The sequence below is a fragment of the Trichoderma breve genome, chromosome 1, assembly GCF_028502605.1.
Source record: "Trichoderma breve strain T069 chromosome 1, whole genome shotgun sequence".
Lineage (NCBI taxonomy): Eukaryota > Fungi > Ascomycota > Sordariomycetes > Hypocreales > Hypocreaceae > Trichoderma > Trichoderma breve.
The window spans coordinates 7,556,386-7,572,798 of record NC_079232.1 but is presented as its reverse complement, the minus strand read 5'-3'; the positions used below and the strand labels follow the sequence as shown (position 1 = coordinate 7,572,798).

At 45.9% G+C, this 16,413-nt stretch overlaps 6 protein-coding genes across 6 annotated transcripts; 3 read left to right on the top strand and 3 right to left on the bottom strand.

Annotated features, from left to right (window-relative positions):
- Positions 1 to 535: 535 nt before the first annotated feature.
- T069G_02245 (aldo/keto reductase family domain-containing protein) lies at positions 536 to 1,826 on the top strand (the record flags this gene model as incomplete). Its single annotated transcript, XM_056169455.1, has 3 exons — positions 536 to 959; positions 1,034 to 1,298; positions 1,376 to 1,826. The coding sequence occupies 3 exons, from the start codon at positions 536 to 538 to the stop codon at positions 1,824 to 1,826; spliced, it is 1,140 nt and encodes a 379-aa protein (XP_056034771.1).
- Positions 1,827 to 2,536: 710 nt separating this feature from the next.
- T069G_02244 (GMC oxidoreductase domain-containing protein) lies at positions 2,537 to 4,608 on the bottom strand (the record flags this gene model as incomplete). Its single annotated transcript, XM_056169454.1, has 5 exons — positions 2,537 to 2,583; positions 2,642 to 2,704; positions 2,765 to 4,118; positions 4,191 to 4,232; positions 4,291 to 4,608. 5 exons carry the CDS (start codon positions 4,606 to 4,608, stop codon positions 2,537 to 2,539), a joined length of 1,824 nt encoding a protein of 607 aa, XP_056034770.1.
- Positions 4,609 to 5,762: 1,154 nt separating this feature from the next.
- Positions 5,763 to 6,947, top strand: T069G_02243 (metallo-beta-lactamase superfamily domain-containing protein; the record flags this gene model as incomplete). The annotated part of the gene is made up of 2 exons (XM_056169453.1): positions 5,763 to 5,863; positions 5,942 to 6,947. The coding sequence occupies 2 exons, from the start codon at positions 5,763 to 5,765 to the stop codon at positions 6,945 to 6,947; spliced, it is 1,107 nt and encodes a 368-aa protein (XP_056034769.1).
- A 1,559-nt stretch (positions 6,948 to 8,506) lies between these two features.
- T069G_02242 (cytochrome p450 domain-containing protein) lies at positions 8,507 to 9,697 on the bottom strand (the record flags this gene model as incomplete). The annotated part of the gene is made up of 2 exons (XM_056169452.1): positions 8,507 to 9,278; positions 9,339 to 9,697. The coding sequence occupies 2 exons, from the start codon at positions 9,695 to 9,697 to the stop codon at positions 8,507 to 8,509; spliced, it is 1,131 nt and encodes a 376-aa protein (XP_056034768.1).
- Positions 9,698 to 11,329: 1,632 nt separating this feature from the next.
- Positions 11,330 to 13,179, top strand: T069G_02241 (cytochrome p450 domain-containing protein; the record flags this gene model as incomplete). The annotated part of the gene is made up of 6 exons (XM_056169451.1): positions 11,330 to 11,576; positions 11,631 to 11,912; positions 11,965 to 12,071; positions 12,133 to 12,471; positions 12,526 to 12,959; positions 13,014 to 13,179. 6 exons carry the CDS (start codon positions 11,330 to 11,332, stop codon positions 13,177 to 13,179), a joined length of 1,575 nt encoding a protein of 524 aa, XP_056034767.1.
- Positions 13,180 to 13,673: 494 nt separating this feature from the next.
- On the bottom strand, positions 13,674 to 15,098 carry T069G_02240 (o-methyltransferase domain-containing protein; the record flags this gene model as incomplete). The annotated part of the gene is made up of 5 exons (XM_056169450.1): positions 13,674 to 13,987; positions 14,040 to 14,479; positions 14,531 to 14,654; positions 14,739 to 14,868; positions 14,928 to 15,098. 5 exons carry the CDS (start codon positions 15,096 to 15,098, stop codon positions 13,674 to 13,676), a joined length of 1,179 nt encoding a protein of 392 aa, XP_056034766.1.
- Between the last annotated feature and the right edge of the window lie 1,315 nt (positions 15,099 to 16,413).

Sequence of the window (16,413 nt, the reverse complement as noted above, 5' to 3'; positions counted from 1 at the left end):
AGTCTACTAGCTAATAGTTAATTTAGCGGCGCCTACCCTATAGGCCTATTGTTGCAACTATAAGAGCTAGGTCATGATAATAATCTTAAAATACTACAGAAGGTTGCGTTATAGCATTGATCTTGTGACAACCCTTTTGCATTACATCACGGAGTGCGTTATCACATGTACCCACAATGTATACAACCCTCCAAATACCACACTATGACTCGTTTGTTACATTGGCTGTCCATCTATCAGTCGGAGTTAATTCATAAGGCCGTCTGTATTATCCACGCCTTACATACTAACTCTTGCAAAAGCTATATATATCATCTTGTTTAGTGGCTTCCAACTCAGATTCCTTCTTGAAGAAGCAACTCATTCTTCAAGACTCAAGGATAAGAACGAATATTTACCGTTCCCTTTCCCATCTTGGTTATCTCAACGGATTCTCCAGTCACACGAGACATCAGTCTTTTCGGTTGGCAACAGCAAGAAGTCGCTTTGTTCTTCACCAGCATCATCACCACCACCGTCACAACAACTTTCAATCATGGCTGAACCAACCCCTCCCACCGAGCTCGGCCGCCTCCGCGTCCTCTCTTCTGCCGCAGGCGTCCGAGTCTCCCCATTGCAGCTAGGCGGCATGTCCATTGGCGACGCCTGGGCTGGCATGATGGGCTCTATGGACAAGGACGCCGCCTTCAAGCTTCTCGATGCCTTCTACGCGGCCGGTGGTAACTTCATCGACACTGCAAATAACTACCAGAACGAACAGTCTGAGACGTGGATCGGTGAATGGCTGGCAGCCCGTAAGAATCGCGATTCTGTGGTCCTGGCAACCAAATTCAGCATGGACTATCGCAGCCACGCTCAAGGCACTGGAGTCCCATCTGCCAACTTCGCCGGCAACTCTCGCCACAGTATTCACGTCAGTGTGCGTGATTCGCTGAAGAAATTGCAGACTGATTATATTGGTAAGTAGTTTGACCGTCCGAATCCTGTCCGTAACCATCATGAGAAACCGGAGCTTATATTCACTACGTATTAGACATTTACTACGTTCACTACTGGGACTACACCACATCCATCAAAGAACTCATGGATTCTCTTCACGTTCTTGTTCAGCAAGGCAAAGTTTTATATCTTGGCGCATCGGATACCCCTGCTTGGATAGTTGCTGCTGCAAACACCTACGCCATCGACCACGGAAAGACACCTTTCAGTATCTATCAGGGCCGCTGGAACCTATTGCACCGAGACTTCGAGCGGGATATTATTCCCATGGCTCGCCAATTCGGCATGGCGCTTGCACCGTGAGTGTCCCCTTCGAACCCTGTAAAGATAAGAACAGTGGATGACTTGTGGCTAACGCATCGGCTCCTCAAAATAGATGGGACGTCCTTAGTGGCGGTAAGTTCCAGTCCAAGGCCGAGCTTGAGCGACGCCAGAAGTCGGGTGAGGCGCTTCGCAGCTTCGCAGGAAAGCCTGCCCACCAGAATCCGGACGAGGTCAAGGTAAGCGAGGCGCTGGCTAAAGTTGCTGCCGAGCATGGCACCGAGTCGGTCACGTCTATCGCGCTTGCGTACGTCTTGTCCAAGGCGTCTAACGTGTTCCCAATTGTTGGTGGCCGCAAAGTCCAACACCTCCAGGACAACATCCAAGCGCTGAGCATCAAACTTACCCCAGCGCAAATCGAATACCTCGAGAGCGTCCACCCCTTCAACCCTGGTTTCCCGCACAACTTCATCCCGGCGGACCCCAACGTCACTGGCAAGTCGTTCCTGATCGGCCGTACAAATGCCATGAAATTCCCGAATGCAAACCAGCCAACGTCTATATAAAGCCTCTGAATCAGGTTGACTTGGAGGCGTAGCCGCCGATAGTGGGCGTCTCCTCGTGGTTGCTTTCACGATATACACAGAGAGATTGTAGCACCACGACAATAAGTACTGATGGAGCGTATTGGACGCATATATGAGGTCCCATCATTTTCTGGTGAGAGCATATGAAGGTCACCAGAATGTAGGAGGCTATAGTCTATGAAATCGTGTACTAGCATAGAAATACATGATGGCTTTGTGTCCAATGTCGCTACTACTGCTCTTGAACCTCTCTAACTCGTAAAGATTGACAATCTAAGTGTTGAGGCTATTTCTTTCCAACTCAAGATCGTGAATCTCGAGTTCTCCCATATCCTCACCTAAAAACCATTGGATCTGAACCGTATCTGGTCAGCTTCCGTTTCTCCCCTTTCCTTTTCCCTGAATTGGATCAACTATACATTCTATCAAAGTCGCATCACGCCGAATAGCGCGACTCGACAAAGTGGCGATTGATTGGTACATGTCAAAACGAAAATACTTGAGAGTTTCACAATCCTCACATCAACCAGGTGTCACTGCAAGAATATTAAACAGCGCATACTACAAGTGATCTGAATCTTCATATTACTCTACGTCACATATCTAAAGATGAAGTAATGCTACATAAATATTAGGCAAATATACGAAGGGGACAAAAGAGACGCCGAAGCCGCCAACTCAGACTCCTCTCAGTTGCCGTTCTTGATGTCATCAGCAATCTTCTCAGCCAACATATCTGTGACAAGATTAGCTAAGGGTCCTGCGCTGGATTCATTGAGGATGTCGACACTTACAGACTGAGGCTTGCGGGAGTCCCGGAAGGACGAATGGGAAAGCCGAGGCATCAACAACGCGCACTGCAAATATTCCACACGGTCAGTGTTAAATAATCTCAAGCTTTAAATGACAATACTCACAGTTCTTCACCCCGTACACACGGGCGTGGGTATCCACCACTGCGTCCGGGTCGCTAGACTTGCCCATCCTGCATGAAGCGCTGGCGTGATACATAGTATTGAAACTGGTCTGGACTTGAGCGTGAATCTCATCGTCAGTCTGTACCGCGGAACCTGGGTAGTATTCTGGGCCAATGGTAATGTTGCCCATAACAGGGGCCTCCAAAATTTGTCGTATGCGCTTGAATCCAGCAACAACCAGCTCGATGTCCCGCTGCGTTGTCAGCCAGTTGGGGTTGATGATCGGCTTATCAGACATGTTCGGTGAAGCAATGGTCACGTTGCCCAGCGAAGATGGAGCGATCAAGGTTGCCAGTAGAGTTGCATACTTGAAGCCATCATCCGGAGAAGCAGCAGTGGCTGATTCGAAATCTCCGACAAAGGTAGGCAGGGTCAGGTACTGCATCTCGGGCCAGTCGGCAGGAACTTCAGCTAGTTCCTCGAGAGTCGCGGCTGAGAACGAGCTGCGCAGAGATTGTGGGATCTTTTCGTATCCAGCGTAGTCACCTCCGGGGCTGGATAGTGGCCCAGTACCGTCGCGGTTGAACTGATCCTCGGCTTGCAGCATGGTGGCAGGGTCCTCTAGCGAGGTCGCAGTTTCGAGGTTAACACGATACGCAATGCCGAAAAAGACGTGATCGCCCATGTTCTGACCAACGCCTGGTCGGTCTGCCACAACGGGAATGTTGTGCTTCTTTAGCAGGTCCGCTGGCCCGACGCCTGATACTTGCAGCAATTGCGGCGACATGAACGTCCCACCGGATAGAATGACCTCTCGTTTCGCATTCAGAGTATATGATTGGTTTCCTGTGGTGACTTGAACACCTACTGCGGTCTTGTTGGCGTCGAAGAGGATTCGCTCGCCAAGGGTGAGGTCAAAGACCTTCAGGTTTTGGCGACTCAACACGGGCTGGAGATAAGCCGTCGCCGCCGACTCTCTGTGGCCATTGGTGGGGTTGATTGTCGATGTCAGCCACGAAGAACCGTTCAAGTTGCCGTTGATAAAGGCGTCGGTTGAGGGGATACCCTCCGAATCCATGGCCAAGGCCACCCATGTGCTGAAGCTTTGCGCCCATGAAGCATATGATACGTGCAAAGGTCCGTCGACAGAGATTGAGCCAGGGGATTCAGATGTCGTGACATTTCTCAGATCACGATTTTCGATCGCCCCGGTAAAGTTCAGACTCTTCTTGTAGTATTTCGATGCCGTTTCCCAGGCGTATGACGAATCTCCCACGGTGTCTGCCCACTTTTGAAGGGCCCCCTTGGCAGTCTGCGTGTAGCCCATGTAGTTCAGGTTCGTGCACCCTCCGAGCTGACACATTGTTTGTTAGCTCTCTTCTCACAAACTCCAACAATGTGAATGTCTTGGTGGAGTTTTGCTTACCGACTTTGCGCGGGTATAGTGGACGGATTGTCCATTGATCCCCTAAAACAGTCAGTTCAGAACTCAGCTACTGTAACGCGGTGACAGTTGGGTAACATACGGCCTGCGGCGACGTGACAAAGTCCCATTCAACCAAGGGATTCGTGTCATTGGCTGATTTCCCATTGTAGAAGAAGTCGTACGCAGGGACTTGGCTCTGGTTACCCGTCACTGACTCAGACCAAGTACCAGCTTCAATAATGGCAACTGAGACGTTGGGGTCCTCAGACAGCCGAGTGGCAACAGTCAATCCACCAGGCCCGCCACCAACGACGACGTAGTCGAAAGTAAGACCCGGAGCAGTCTCCAGAGGAGCTGCAATAACGAGCCCACATCTGGAGATGGCCGCCAGGACGGCGAGAGTTTTCGATTTGGCCATAATGTAAGATTAACAGTGAAGAGCGAGGGAAAATATGCTCGATGAAGTAGTATATGACACAAAGACGCCGCTCAAAGCTGCAGATCCAAAGGAACTGATGTCGAGCGGACAACCCCCTTTAATAGTCATCATCGTGTGTATTGCCAGCCCGAGTTATTTTTTGAACGACGATGGTTGCCCATCCTTTCAGCTGAAAAGGATCAGCTGAAAGGAGGCTTGACCTTGTCCTGTAAGCTGACTCCTAACAGGGAGGCAGCCATGTTATCTGAAGGATGAGATGGGTGAGAAAAGCCAAGGACATGGAGGAGGAGACGGGTGGGAAAAGTCAAGGACTTGAAGGATGAGCTGGGTGAGAGAAATCAAGGGCCTGATTCCAGGTGTAGTGCAATACGCTACTAGGCGAGAACCACTGTCTTTGTGTGTGGCCAACATACCTGGTAGTTTGCTCAGCCTCACAGCGTAAGCAAGAGGATCGGTTATGCCGATTTGTCCGTGGTGCATGTATTTTCAACGAGGCTGCGATAGGCATGGAACACTTGGGGGCGGGAAACGGCACCATGGTCCCGGGTCGTCCACCTCTGTACTGAATTCTATACTATTATATAAGTTTTCTTTGTATTACTTAGTCTTTGTAAGAGCCTTTTATAATAATAATTTTAAAAATTACTCATTAATATTAAATAGTATTTTTTATATATTTTATACCTTACTTTGTTATATATATATATAAAGATATTTCAAATAATAAAAATAAGTAATAAGTAATATTTGTTTATATTAGCTAATAATAAATAAAATTATAAAAACATAATAAACCTTTTTTAAATAATTTCTCAGCATAACTTTGTAATCTTATGTATATTCCTCTGGTTCATTATGTTTACGAACAACAGACCCTTGCTTATTGCTCTTTTAAGGAGCCCCGGTCCATATACATGCATTATTTACCAACTTGGCCTGATGATACTCTAGGTAATATGTGAGCTAATGCTAAAGGACAAGCAGGCCACTCTCGAAAGACACTCGTGCAAAGTACAATACCTTTGCTTCTCTCCTCTTCGCCTAACCCCGTCACATCTGCCGATTTTTCCATCTACCGTCAATAAGCATTGCTCTTGATCAGCTCCTACTGAAACTACGGCCTTCCCGCATAGATGGACTCTTCCGAGCAGCCACATCCGGCTGGCGCCTCGTCTCCGCTTGATGTCAAGGTCCCAACATCCTCGAGTATCGTCGATGTCAGGGTTCTCGATACGTACGTGAATTCTGTCCCTTGGTCAAGATTTTGGACTTGAGTTGTACAAGCATCTAATCGCACATGGACAATACGCAGCAACACGCGCCTCTACCTAAAGCCGGGGGTATTCTGGGAGCCAATCTTAGAAGGCTTCGAGGGACCCAATGCGCCCGTTTACTGCTTTCTTGTGTCTCACGGTAGCCGCCACATCATCTTTGATCTCGGGGTTCGCACCGACTGGGAGAACTATGCGCCCAATATAGTGAAGCTCGTCAAGGCCACTACCACAGTGTCAACTGGCGAAAAGGACATTGCCTCGTTGCTTGACGACGACGACAGCGACCTGGGCATTCGTAGCTCTGACATTGAGGCAATTGTTTGGTCTCATAGCCACTTTGACCACGCGGGGGATCCGTCACGGTTTCCACCCAACACACAGCTCATTGTCGGGCCCGGCGTCAAGGCAAGCTCATGGCCGGGTTACCCGTCTAACCCCGACGGTGTCGTGCTCGACAGCGATGCTGCTGGCCGGGTTGTACGCGAGATCAGTTTCGACAACACAGGGCTGCGAATTGGCCGCTTTGATGCGTTCGACTATTTCGGCGATGGATCTTTCTACCTACTCAACGCCCCAGGTCATGCAACGGGGCACATGTGTGCTCTGGCACGCACGACTGTCGATCCACCGTCCTTTGTTTTCATGGGTGCCGACGCGTGCCATCACCCAGGTGTGCTGCGGCCCTCGCAGTATCTTACTCTTCCCCAGCCGACGTCTTCAGGATCACAGCATCTAAGCAGCTACGGCGGCTGTCCAGGAGATCTGCTAACACAGCTGGGTAAATGGAAGAAGAGCCTCCGAGAGCCCTTTTTCCACGTGGCACGCGGGCCGTTGTTCCCTGACCATGATGCAGCCTTGGACACTGTCGCCAAGATTCAGGAACTAGACGCTGCCGGCAATATTTTCGTTCTTCTCGCACACGACGACTCCCTGGGTGGCAAATTGCCACTTTACCCAGATCGATTGAACAATTGGGAAGGAAAGGACCTGGGCAAAGCCACTCGATGGTTGTTTTGTAAAGAGCTAGAACATGTTAAGCCATAAACACACAATGAACACCCGAATAGGAGTTGTTTATTAGTGACGATATAGTAAATTCAACACTCAAATTTAGTCACTTTGGACAATGCCATCAAAGTTTCACTAGTAGCTTGTATCTTTGGCATGAGTCTACGCGGGATGGTAGCAGTCTGCTAGATAGCGCTCGAAAGTACAATACTACAGGACAAGATTCAGGGGCTTCAGAAGAAACAGTCTAAGCGCGCCTGTTTGTAACCAAACATGGATGTGGCCGTGGCGGAATTGGAAGGCACCAATTATCTCGATGTTGAATCTATTACAAATCATTCCATGAACTCGTTATTAATACTCGCGATATTTGACAAATCAGCGTATGCAGTGGAGAGATAATGGTCGGGGTTGGTGATACAAGTTGACCTATTGAGATAAACGCGGCTTACACCAAATGTGTAGGCCAAAGGAAGAAATGATGTTCATTCAATTGTATCCTATACAACTACTTGAGATATACACGCCAGTACTTTCCGCGTTAACAGGGCTAGCTGCAGTAGTGCAGACACATTGCGGCCCAAGTTGGATGAGCGCACCAACAGTGTATTGCCTGACTTCCTAGTCACGGCGGAGATAATGTGATTGCTAACTCCCGAATGTAATGCACGCCTCGTATTAGTAACAGCTTTGATGATTCTAGAACCACAAGATCTACCTAGGTCCGCGGATCTTTAGCATCAATCCGGCGGTGAGCGTCATCACGAGACGTTGTAGAGGATCACGATGGAAATGACATATGATACACCAGTGATACTTGAGTTCAAAGTGAAGAGACTCTGGTTAGTTGATCATTTGATCCCTGTTCCCGTTCCATGTTTCCATCAGTCCAATCACGATTTACTACGTCATGCTCCCTAGCCCTGCCCTTGACGTTACAATGCCAAAGTGACATTCTGCTGCAGTTTATCTAATGCAAAAGTCCCGGCCCCACCGTTAATGTAGCAGTTGCCTACCTTGTAGTCAGCACCAAAGTGTTTTAACATTCACATGCTGCGCCTCATGCAAAACATTTTTTTTCTCTTCGTATTACCGCGTTGTGCGCAGTATTTCTGTGCCGTGTCATGCCGGAAGACTTGCCGTTTTCTCACAGGTTAAATACGAAACTGCGTCACTTAGCCTAAAGTAGTCATTGATATTACTAAACATTCCTTTATATATTGCTTTTGGATAATATTCATTTGAAGGCTGAAGTATTTACAAGAGCCGTATTATTATCATGAGAAAAAAATAAACTTTCATATAGAGGCATATAAAAAAGTTTCTATTATATTTATTAGATATACAGGAGTTCGCTTAGTTGACAGTAAAAGTAATGAAATAAAACTGTTTTGAGAGTCACTAAATGCTGCCTTGTGTATTCGATAGTCTTTGCTTTGCAATCCATCTTGTACAAAACTCGTTTGTTATAGTATAACTGCTATTGACCCCTAAGCCTAAGTAGAACGATACACTATCACCCACCTAAGTGGCTGTTCCCAGTGATTCAATGATGTATTTATGTAGGGGGATTTCAGTAATATATTCTACACGTATCAAGGCCACTCAATGTCTAGCGTATGCCCCTTAATTTCGGCGTTAAACCACTCTACAAGCTCAATGCGCTTTTGGCAAGTCTGCGCGCCTTCAAGCACACTGCTTTTCACCACGGCCTTGATGGTTTCTGTCAACTGTTTCTGCGCCAGGTTTCTTCCTATACAAGCTCTCAAACCCGCTCCAAACATAAGTAAACTCCTGTCCATATTGGGTCTCTTCAACCCATTGTCCCTATCGGCCTCGAGCCATCTCTCAGGCCGGAATGCAAATGGATCTGGAAATACAGCTGGATCATGGTGCACAATATACGGAGCAACACCAACAATGGTACCTGGTGGGATGTAGACTTCTCCAACTTGCATCCCCTTGGCGGGAACAACACGCGTCATCCGAGTCGGATTAGCCATGCCCACTCTCAAACCTTCCTTGATAACGGCAAGCAGGTATGGCTGTTCTTGCAGGGCTACGGCTTCGTCTTCAGTCTCTGCCGCCTGGAGTTCTTCCTTCAGTCGGCGAAGGCAGTCCTGATTCTGCACCAAATGAAACAGAATTGTGGCCAACTTAACGGCTGTGGAGTCAGAACCGGCGAATACGACGGCCTGACACTGAACTTCGGTCTCCGAAGGTGTAATTCCCGCTGCCAAAAGTCGAGTTTGGTACGAGTCTTGCCTTTTGGTGGGATCGACTTCAAGAGTCTGGCTGACTAGACGACGCGCAAACGAGTCCATGCTGACAAAACATCTGCCCACTTCCTCGCTGAAGCTAAAGCGGCTGTAGAGAGAGTACATGAATTTGAAAAGCCAGTTTGGAAGCAGCGAGAAGCGCGAAAACCCCACAATGGCAAATATGAATGGGTTTATGCTGAGCTTGGCATTCAGCCGCTTCTCCGTGGGAAGTTGCTGGTGCTCGGCCAGGCCACCGTACGGCTCGTTCAGCAGATAGCCAGTCACAACGTCCAGAGAGAGACGGGCGCACTGGTCTAGGATATCCAACTTGGCATGGTTGGTCTTGCAGTCGGCTTTGAGACTAGCGAGCTGGGTGACAAACTCGGAGACACATTCATGGATAACACCTCCATGTAAAGAAGCATTGCGAAGACGAGATGTTGAGAAAAGGGGCGCAACAGCCTTGGCGCGCAAGTCACGATAATCGGTGTCCAGGCTCGAAAAAATGGTAGTTACAGGTCCCATGTTGAAATTTGAGTACCTGGCATCTTTCGCAAACCCACCCCCAGCCACATAAATAGTGTGAATAGAAGCGCCATCGGACACAGAAACTGAGTTTGGTGCTACTCGTAACACTTTTGTATCATAAACTTTGTGGTAATGGCGAAGGATACGGGCTTCGAGGCCCAGGTAGCTGATCACATAGAGGAAGATTGACGATGTCCTTGCTAATAGCGGGCCAGGAATATGTTTGAGAGGATGGAAATAAAGCCGGTAAAGAATGACGGATAATATTGCCAAAGCGGCGAGCAGGCACACAGCCGCAGGCGTAGCACCTTGCAGTGCCGCCTTGACATATGCCTCTGTTAATCTCATTATCCGTATTCAGTGGCCCATGGAATTGTGGTAGTCTAAGGATAGATCGTCTGGCTATTTTAGAGCAATTCAAATCGACAAACAGCATCCGAACACTTCGGGGGCTTATCGTCTTCTAAGCAGCAGTGCGGTGTGAAGGATGTTAGCCTAGAGCAGTCGTACCACCAATGACCAGGGGGGAGGAAAGGGCGGGAGAGAACATGGGCAAATTTTGCTCAGTGCTATTGGTGATAATGATGATGATGATGATGATGTGCTCGTTGCCGGCTCCGCAACATTCGTAAGCGGGCCGAAGGAATCATGCTATCTTGAGTCGAGCAACCTTGACGATACATGACCGGGGGCTGAATATACCCTTGCTACAGCTTGCAGGGTTAACGATCCATGCAGGACTGTGCATGCAGGCTTGACTCTCCGTGCAGGGTTGATGACTGGGGACCCATGCAGGGATGGCTACCCATGCAGGACGGGCCGTTCTTATGGAGCTCGTCATCCATGTCTATTGCAGAATCCACCCCCACGATAAAGTAGCGTGTTGTTTCAGACCCACATTCATCCCGCATTGTATTGACAACTTTATCTTACCCTGTATATCTCGTTATTGCAAAAATAAGTAATCAAAAGTTAATAACTACTATATGAAATATTATATTAATTTCCAAATATATAATGTTTTAATTGAATTAAATTTTAAATTAATTATCGTTATAAATCTTAGAGAAGTAGTTATAAATATAGCTTTTATTTACGTTGGAAATAAGTTAACTAATGTAAATTATAACAAAGTGCATACATAATGTAAATATTTATAAATATTAAAGTGTTAAGAAAATCTCAATTTCACCAATATATATATATATACTTCTTTATAGTTATCTTTGCAAAATACAATAAGTTTGTATTTTTTAGTAGTGTATAATAAAGTGGTTGTAACCGTTTGGTTGTTTACTAACCTAGCTAATCGTAATCAAAGGTAATATCAAGACACTGCCATAATCAAGCAAATACACAGTGACAGTTTAGTGCCTGTTGGATCAACTTGCATTGGTACAAGGACGTCAGACACAAGGCACTTTTATCGGGGACTTCGCTGACTAGCGGAACATATTCCCCATAAATCATCACAGTAGCTACTACTAGTACCCAGAAACCACAGAACCTGCTGACAATCGGAAATGGTTAGTGTGTATCTAACAGCCAACGTCGACGTCTGAGAAACCTATTAAACTCTTGGAACGTCAATGACAACCTCCAACACATTGAACTCATCTACATTCGAAAATGGGTGTTCCAGCTGTGTTGGGCATCCTTAATGGATTCCTTACACAGACTAATCTCATAGGCCTTGCTGGTCTGTGGATAGCGTATTATATACTCTGGGCGTTGTATAACATTTCACCCTTTCATCCTCTCAACCACATACCTGGTCCGAAGCTTGCAGCTGCAACATTCCTCTATGAAGCCTGGTATGATCTAATTCTACATGGGAGGTACACGCACGAGATTAAACGAATGCATGAGATTTATGGTAAAATGATATGGCGTCGAAACGCCAGTAGCCATGGCTGATGTTGTTAATTAGGTCCTGTTGTGCGCATTAATCCCGAGGAGCTGCACTTTGATGACATAGCATTTGTTGATGAGATCTATGCCGGTGGAGGCCGCAAGCGTGATAAACAGCAACACTTTTTGAACTTCGTCGCTGGGCCAATCGTTTCGTCCATGTTCGCGACCCTGGATCACGATCATCATCGGATCAGACGGAGCGCGATGAACAAGTTTTTCTCACGAGCACAGATTTTGAAGCTTGAATCCAATATCAGGGAGCTCGTCGACCAACTATGTGACAAGATGATACGTTTAGGTAGGTCAAATGACAAAGAACAAGATTCCGAGGCAGCTTCTAACAGTCAAAGGCAAACAAAATGGAGATCCATTGGACGTGACCACATCCTACAGCTGTTTTACTTCAGATGTCATTTCGGGCTACTGCTTTGGAGAGCCTTTTGGATTTATATCGCAGGTAAGAATGAGTCTCATTGGAAGAGATGTACATCACATCGTGCTGAAAGGATTATGTGAAGGAAACCTGGTATCCAAATTTTAGGGAACCTTTGGGAGCGATTCTCGGAACTACGTACGTTTTCCGTTTTTTTCCGCCTCTGAAAATTCTCACCAACATTGCTCCGCTATTTGCCAAATACATGAGAGAGGATATCGCAAAAATGTTGGCAGAGTCGAATGAGAGAATGCCTGCTCGCGTACGCAAAGCTAAACAAGAGCACGAGTCTGGCAAAGTACAGGATCGTGCGAGTATTTTTGCGGCGATACTCGGCTCCTCTTTGCCAGATGAAGAGAAAACGGACTACCGACTAGGTGGCGAAGGCTTCTCCATGATCTCGGCCGGTACTGAGACGACTGCGGTAAGACTGATAGCTCAAACTCAGACATAGCCTAAAGTTCTAACATTCGCATAGTGGACTCTAACTGTCATCACGTTTTACCTCCTGAATCAGCCTGAAATCCTAGAGCGGTTGACAAAAGAATTACAGGATGCAGATGCCATCAGCCTAACATGGGTTGCTCTTGAAAATTTGCCTTATCTTAGTGCAGTCATTACCGAAGGCTTGCGACTTTCCTATGGCGTCACAGCCCGAATACCCAGAATTGCATCCAAAGAAAATCTAATATACCAAGGCCAATTCAATGGCCACGAAGTCAAATATGTTATTCCATCCGGCACACCTATGGGCATGTCCAATGCTATCAATCACCACAACGAAGAAGTGTTCCCCGATTCGAATGTATTTAGGCCTGAACGATGGCTCGACATAGAGGAAGCTCAACGGCGCCGAATGGAGAGTAGCTTGACGTCGTTCTCTAAGGGCAGCAGGGTGTGCTTGGGAATGAAGTAAGTTTCCGCATTCACAGATCTGCAATGGCTACTAATTCATCCATACTCAAGTCTGGCGTACTGTAACTTGTTCTTATCGGTAGTGGCTCTGACCTTGCGTGTCTTTCCGCGAACGAAATTGTATGAAACGGGTATTGATGACGTGAAATATGACTACGATTTGTTTGTTCCTATGCCTAAGAAGGAAAGCAAAGGCGTCAGGGTGGTCATAAATTAGACATTTGCGCGCTGAATACTACGACCTTTTTATTGCCGTTATAATATTGGCCACTCAGTACATCATGAATAGCAAAATCAATGCTCGTAGCATAATGACTTACAATAAAGTTTGTAGAAAGGAACAAAGCAACAGAGTCAATATTGGGCAATATAGACGTGCAGAAATGGACTATAATGCCAGAAATAAGTGCTACGATAATATTTTTGCAATGTGATGATATGCACATAATCACTTTGCGGCCCTTATTCTATTGCACACTTCTTGCTCAGCTATTAGTAAAAAATTCATGAAGCACTTATATGATATATTGCACTTGTTGTTCACTTCTTTCTAGCATAGTTGAAAGTGCGAAGCAAGTCGACGATGATATTGGTTTGCGTCATATGTATTATCGACTATAGTACTCTAAGGATCCACCACAACATTCTGCGTGAGGAGTCATGCGACACAGTATACAGTATTGGGAGTGTGTCCATCTATCCTTTCGAAACTTATGCCAACTCGGCCTCCAGGATAGCTTGGGCTGCCAGAGGCGATCTCCATACCCGGATGACCTTGTATCCAGCTGACTGAAGCAAAGCATGCCAGGCGCTTTCGGTCCTTTCTAGCCCTGCAACCAAAACCATCATGGTCAAGTCGTACGATGTCGCATGTGGGTGGGCTGAGACCTCTGGGACTATGTGATCATGAATCAGAAGTTTGCTGTAACCAGGCTTCAGAGCATCCCGGAGCATTTGGAGGATCTTGCGAGCCGGCTCATCAGCCCAGTCATGCAGAACACCATGCATGTAGTAGACACGGGAACCTGCAAAGATTTGTCAGCGGTTGAGTCTTGTTAGAGGCACACAATCGCTCACCTTTAATTGGTTGGGGCTGGAAGAAGTCGTGAGGAATTTTGTTCACGGGGTCAGGGCACTTTGACAGTGCAATCACTCCGGGCTTGTCCTCCAGATACAGCCGTGCAGCCGTCTCTGGAAATTCCTTGCGGAATTTCTCGATATCATGACCAACATTTCCTCCTACGTCAACAATGAGCGGTTGACTAGGATCCGAACCATTGATAAAGGCCTCAGCAGGGATGATGTTCACCCAGCTGGCCTGATTGGCCATGACACCTCCCATGACATGGTTGAAGGATGCGCCTTCTTTGGGATGATCTGCGTAATATTTGAACAAATCTCCCTTGTAATCTTTGGCATACTGAAACACGCCATCATCAGGGTCTATAGGCGTCTGGTAACGTGTTTTCTGAAGATACTCTGGCATCCGATGGAAACAAGGAATGGCAGCATCATACCTGCGGTAGCGGTTTAGCATCGTAATTTGTGATAGTAGGGTTTCAGCTTACAGATAATTGATCCACTCCCCGAAGACGGGCTGGAGGAGAGACAGAGAGAAGGCCGTAGGCTTGTACACACTTGCCGAAACTTCTTGAAGAATATGGTTCACTGCCAAATGCCGCAGAATACGAGCTACTTGATGTCAGTGGCTTCTGTGCTGAGGCTTTTTCTCCCATTCTCAGGGTATGATTTTGTTGTCCAAGTGCAAAGACTTACAGAAGAGCTGCTTATCACACTGAACCAGGTCCGCCAAGGTGTCACTTTTTTCTGGCCCATCACCTCTCTCATGCCACTTCTCAAACAACTGCAAATCTTTGGCCACCTTCAAGCTGGCTTCAAGAGCAGGCTTCATAATAGCACAACGTTAATACTTGTAGAAGGAAGCCGGGGATGTCTTGGACTTGCCTGGTTCATACACAGCCTTGCAACAGCCTCCCAGGGCGTCTCAAGGCGGCTTACAAGAGCATACGCAGCCAGGAGGACGTTGCTTCGATCACCATCGGCTGCGAAGTCCTCTGGTTTGATGGAATTCAAGGTCTTGAGAACATCATCAACTGATCGAGTGGATGATCCCATTGTTGCGGTTGTTCTGCGAGTGTTGATAGATTCTGTTGGAAGCAATTATTCCAGAGGATTCTCAAGCAGGCAATTGGCTTGATAATACTATTTCAACCACGTTTCTCATACAAGAAGTTATTGTAATGTCATATCCCAAGATTCATTTATCTAAGTGACGTCTCAGGTACCTGAGAACTTTTGTAAGCCGGTGGTGGAGAACACAGGGGTTACCGAAAGGTCGCATGCATGTAAGACAGAGCGAGATTGGTTGCCAAATATGGAAGCGGAAAACGACCATTTACCCGGGCGATCTCTGACTAGCCGTATGCATGTAAGACGCGAAGAGACCAGGTGCCCCCACGATCTCTGCCCAAGCAGGTGATATCGGGTTCCGGTTAGTTTCCGTGCTATCTCCACTAATACCTACTACAGTGGGACGCAAAAGCAACAACTCACCTTATATCCTAGTATCTAATGGTTGGGAAAATCTATATATAGTGATATTTTATATATTTCAAAAATCTTAATTATATAAATATAATTGTAAATATATTACTTTAAATAGTTATATTGCCGCTTGTAATTAAATGTACTTTAAAAATCCCTGTTTTATATATTTCTTTCTTTTTAAAAAGATATACAAAATAAGGAAAATAAAGAAAAAATAAGTTATATATTAGTTTATACATTTTAACTTTTTATTTCTTTTATTCAAAAACTAATATTTGAAATTAAAAATAGTTTATAAAATCTAAAAAACTTTCTATATTATAAGGAATAATATTAAAATTAAATAGAATTTATTAAATTTCTATAAATATATATTTACTTAAATACTATTATTTATTTATTTTATATCCACTTTTTATTTAAATCTTATTTTACATTTGGTTAATGGAGGCTTTTCTGTTACAACGTAGTTGCCTTGACATTGCTTATCTGCTGTAATGCATTGAGGTTGCAGAGCGGGAGGAACGTGGCCTTTCCATGGGTAGTTGACAACTCACTCCGAGATGGAACTAAATTTCGGACTTCGTAATCTCTCACCGATATACATGCCACAAGGATATGAATATGTAACCTTCTTGTTTAGTCGCTAGCTTGAAGCAAGATAGTGTACGCTTCCAATTCAGACTTCAAAATAGCATGGACTATTAGTCACAGAGAGAGTGATGATGAAATGCATTGCATGATTAGAAATGTACTTGGCTGTAGAAGTAAATGTCTAAACATCATGCTATTATCGAATGTTTTTGGTAAGGATTATTTGGCGTTAGTAAATTGATATTACATTGAACATTTTTACATTTTGCCAATGGCTTCATTAGCCAAA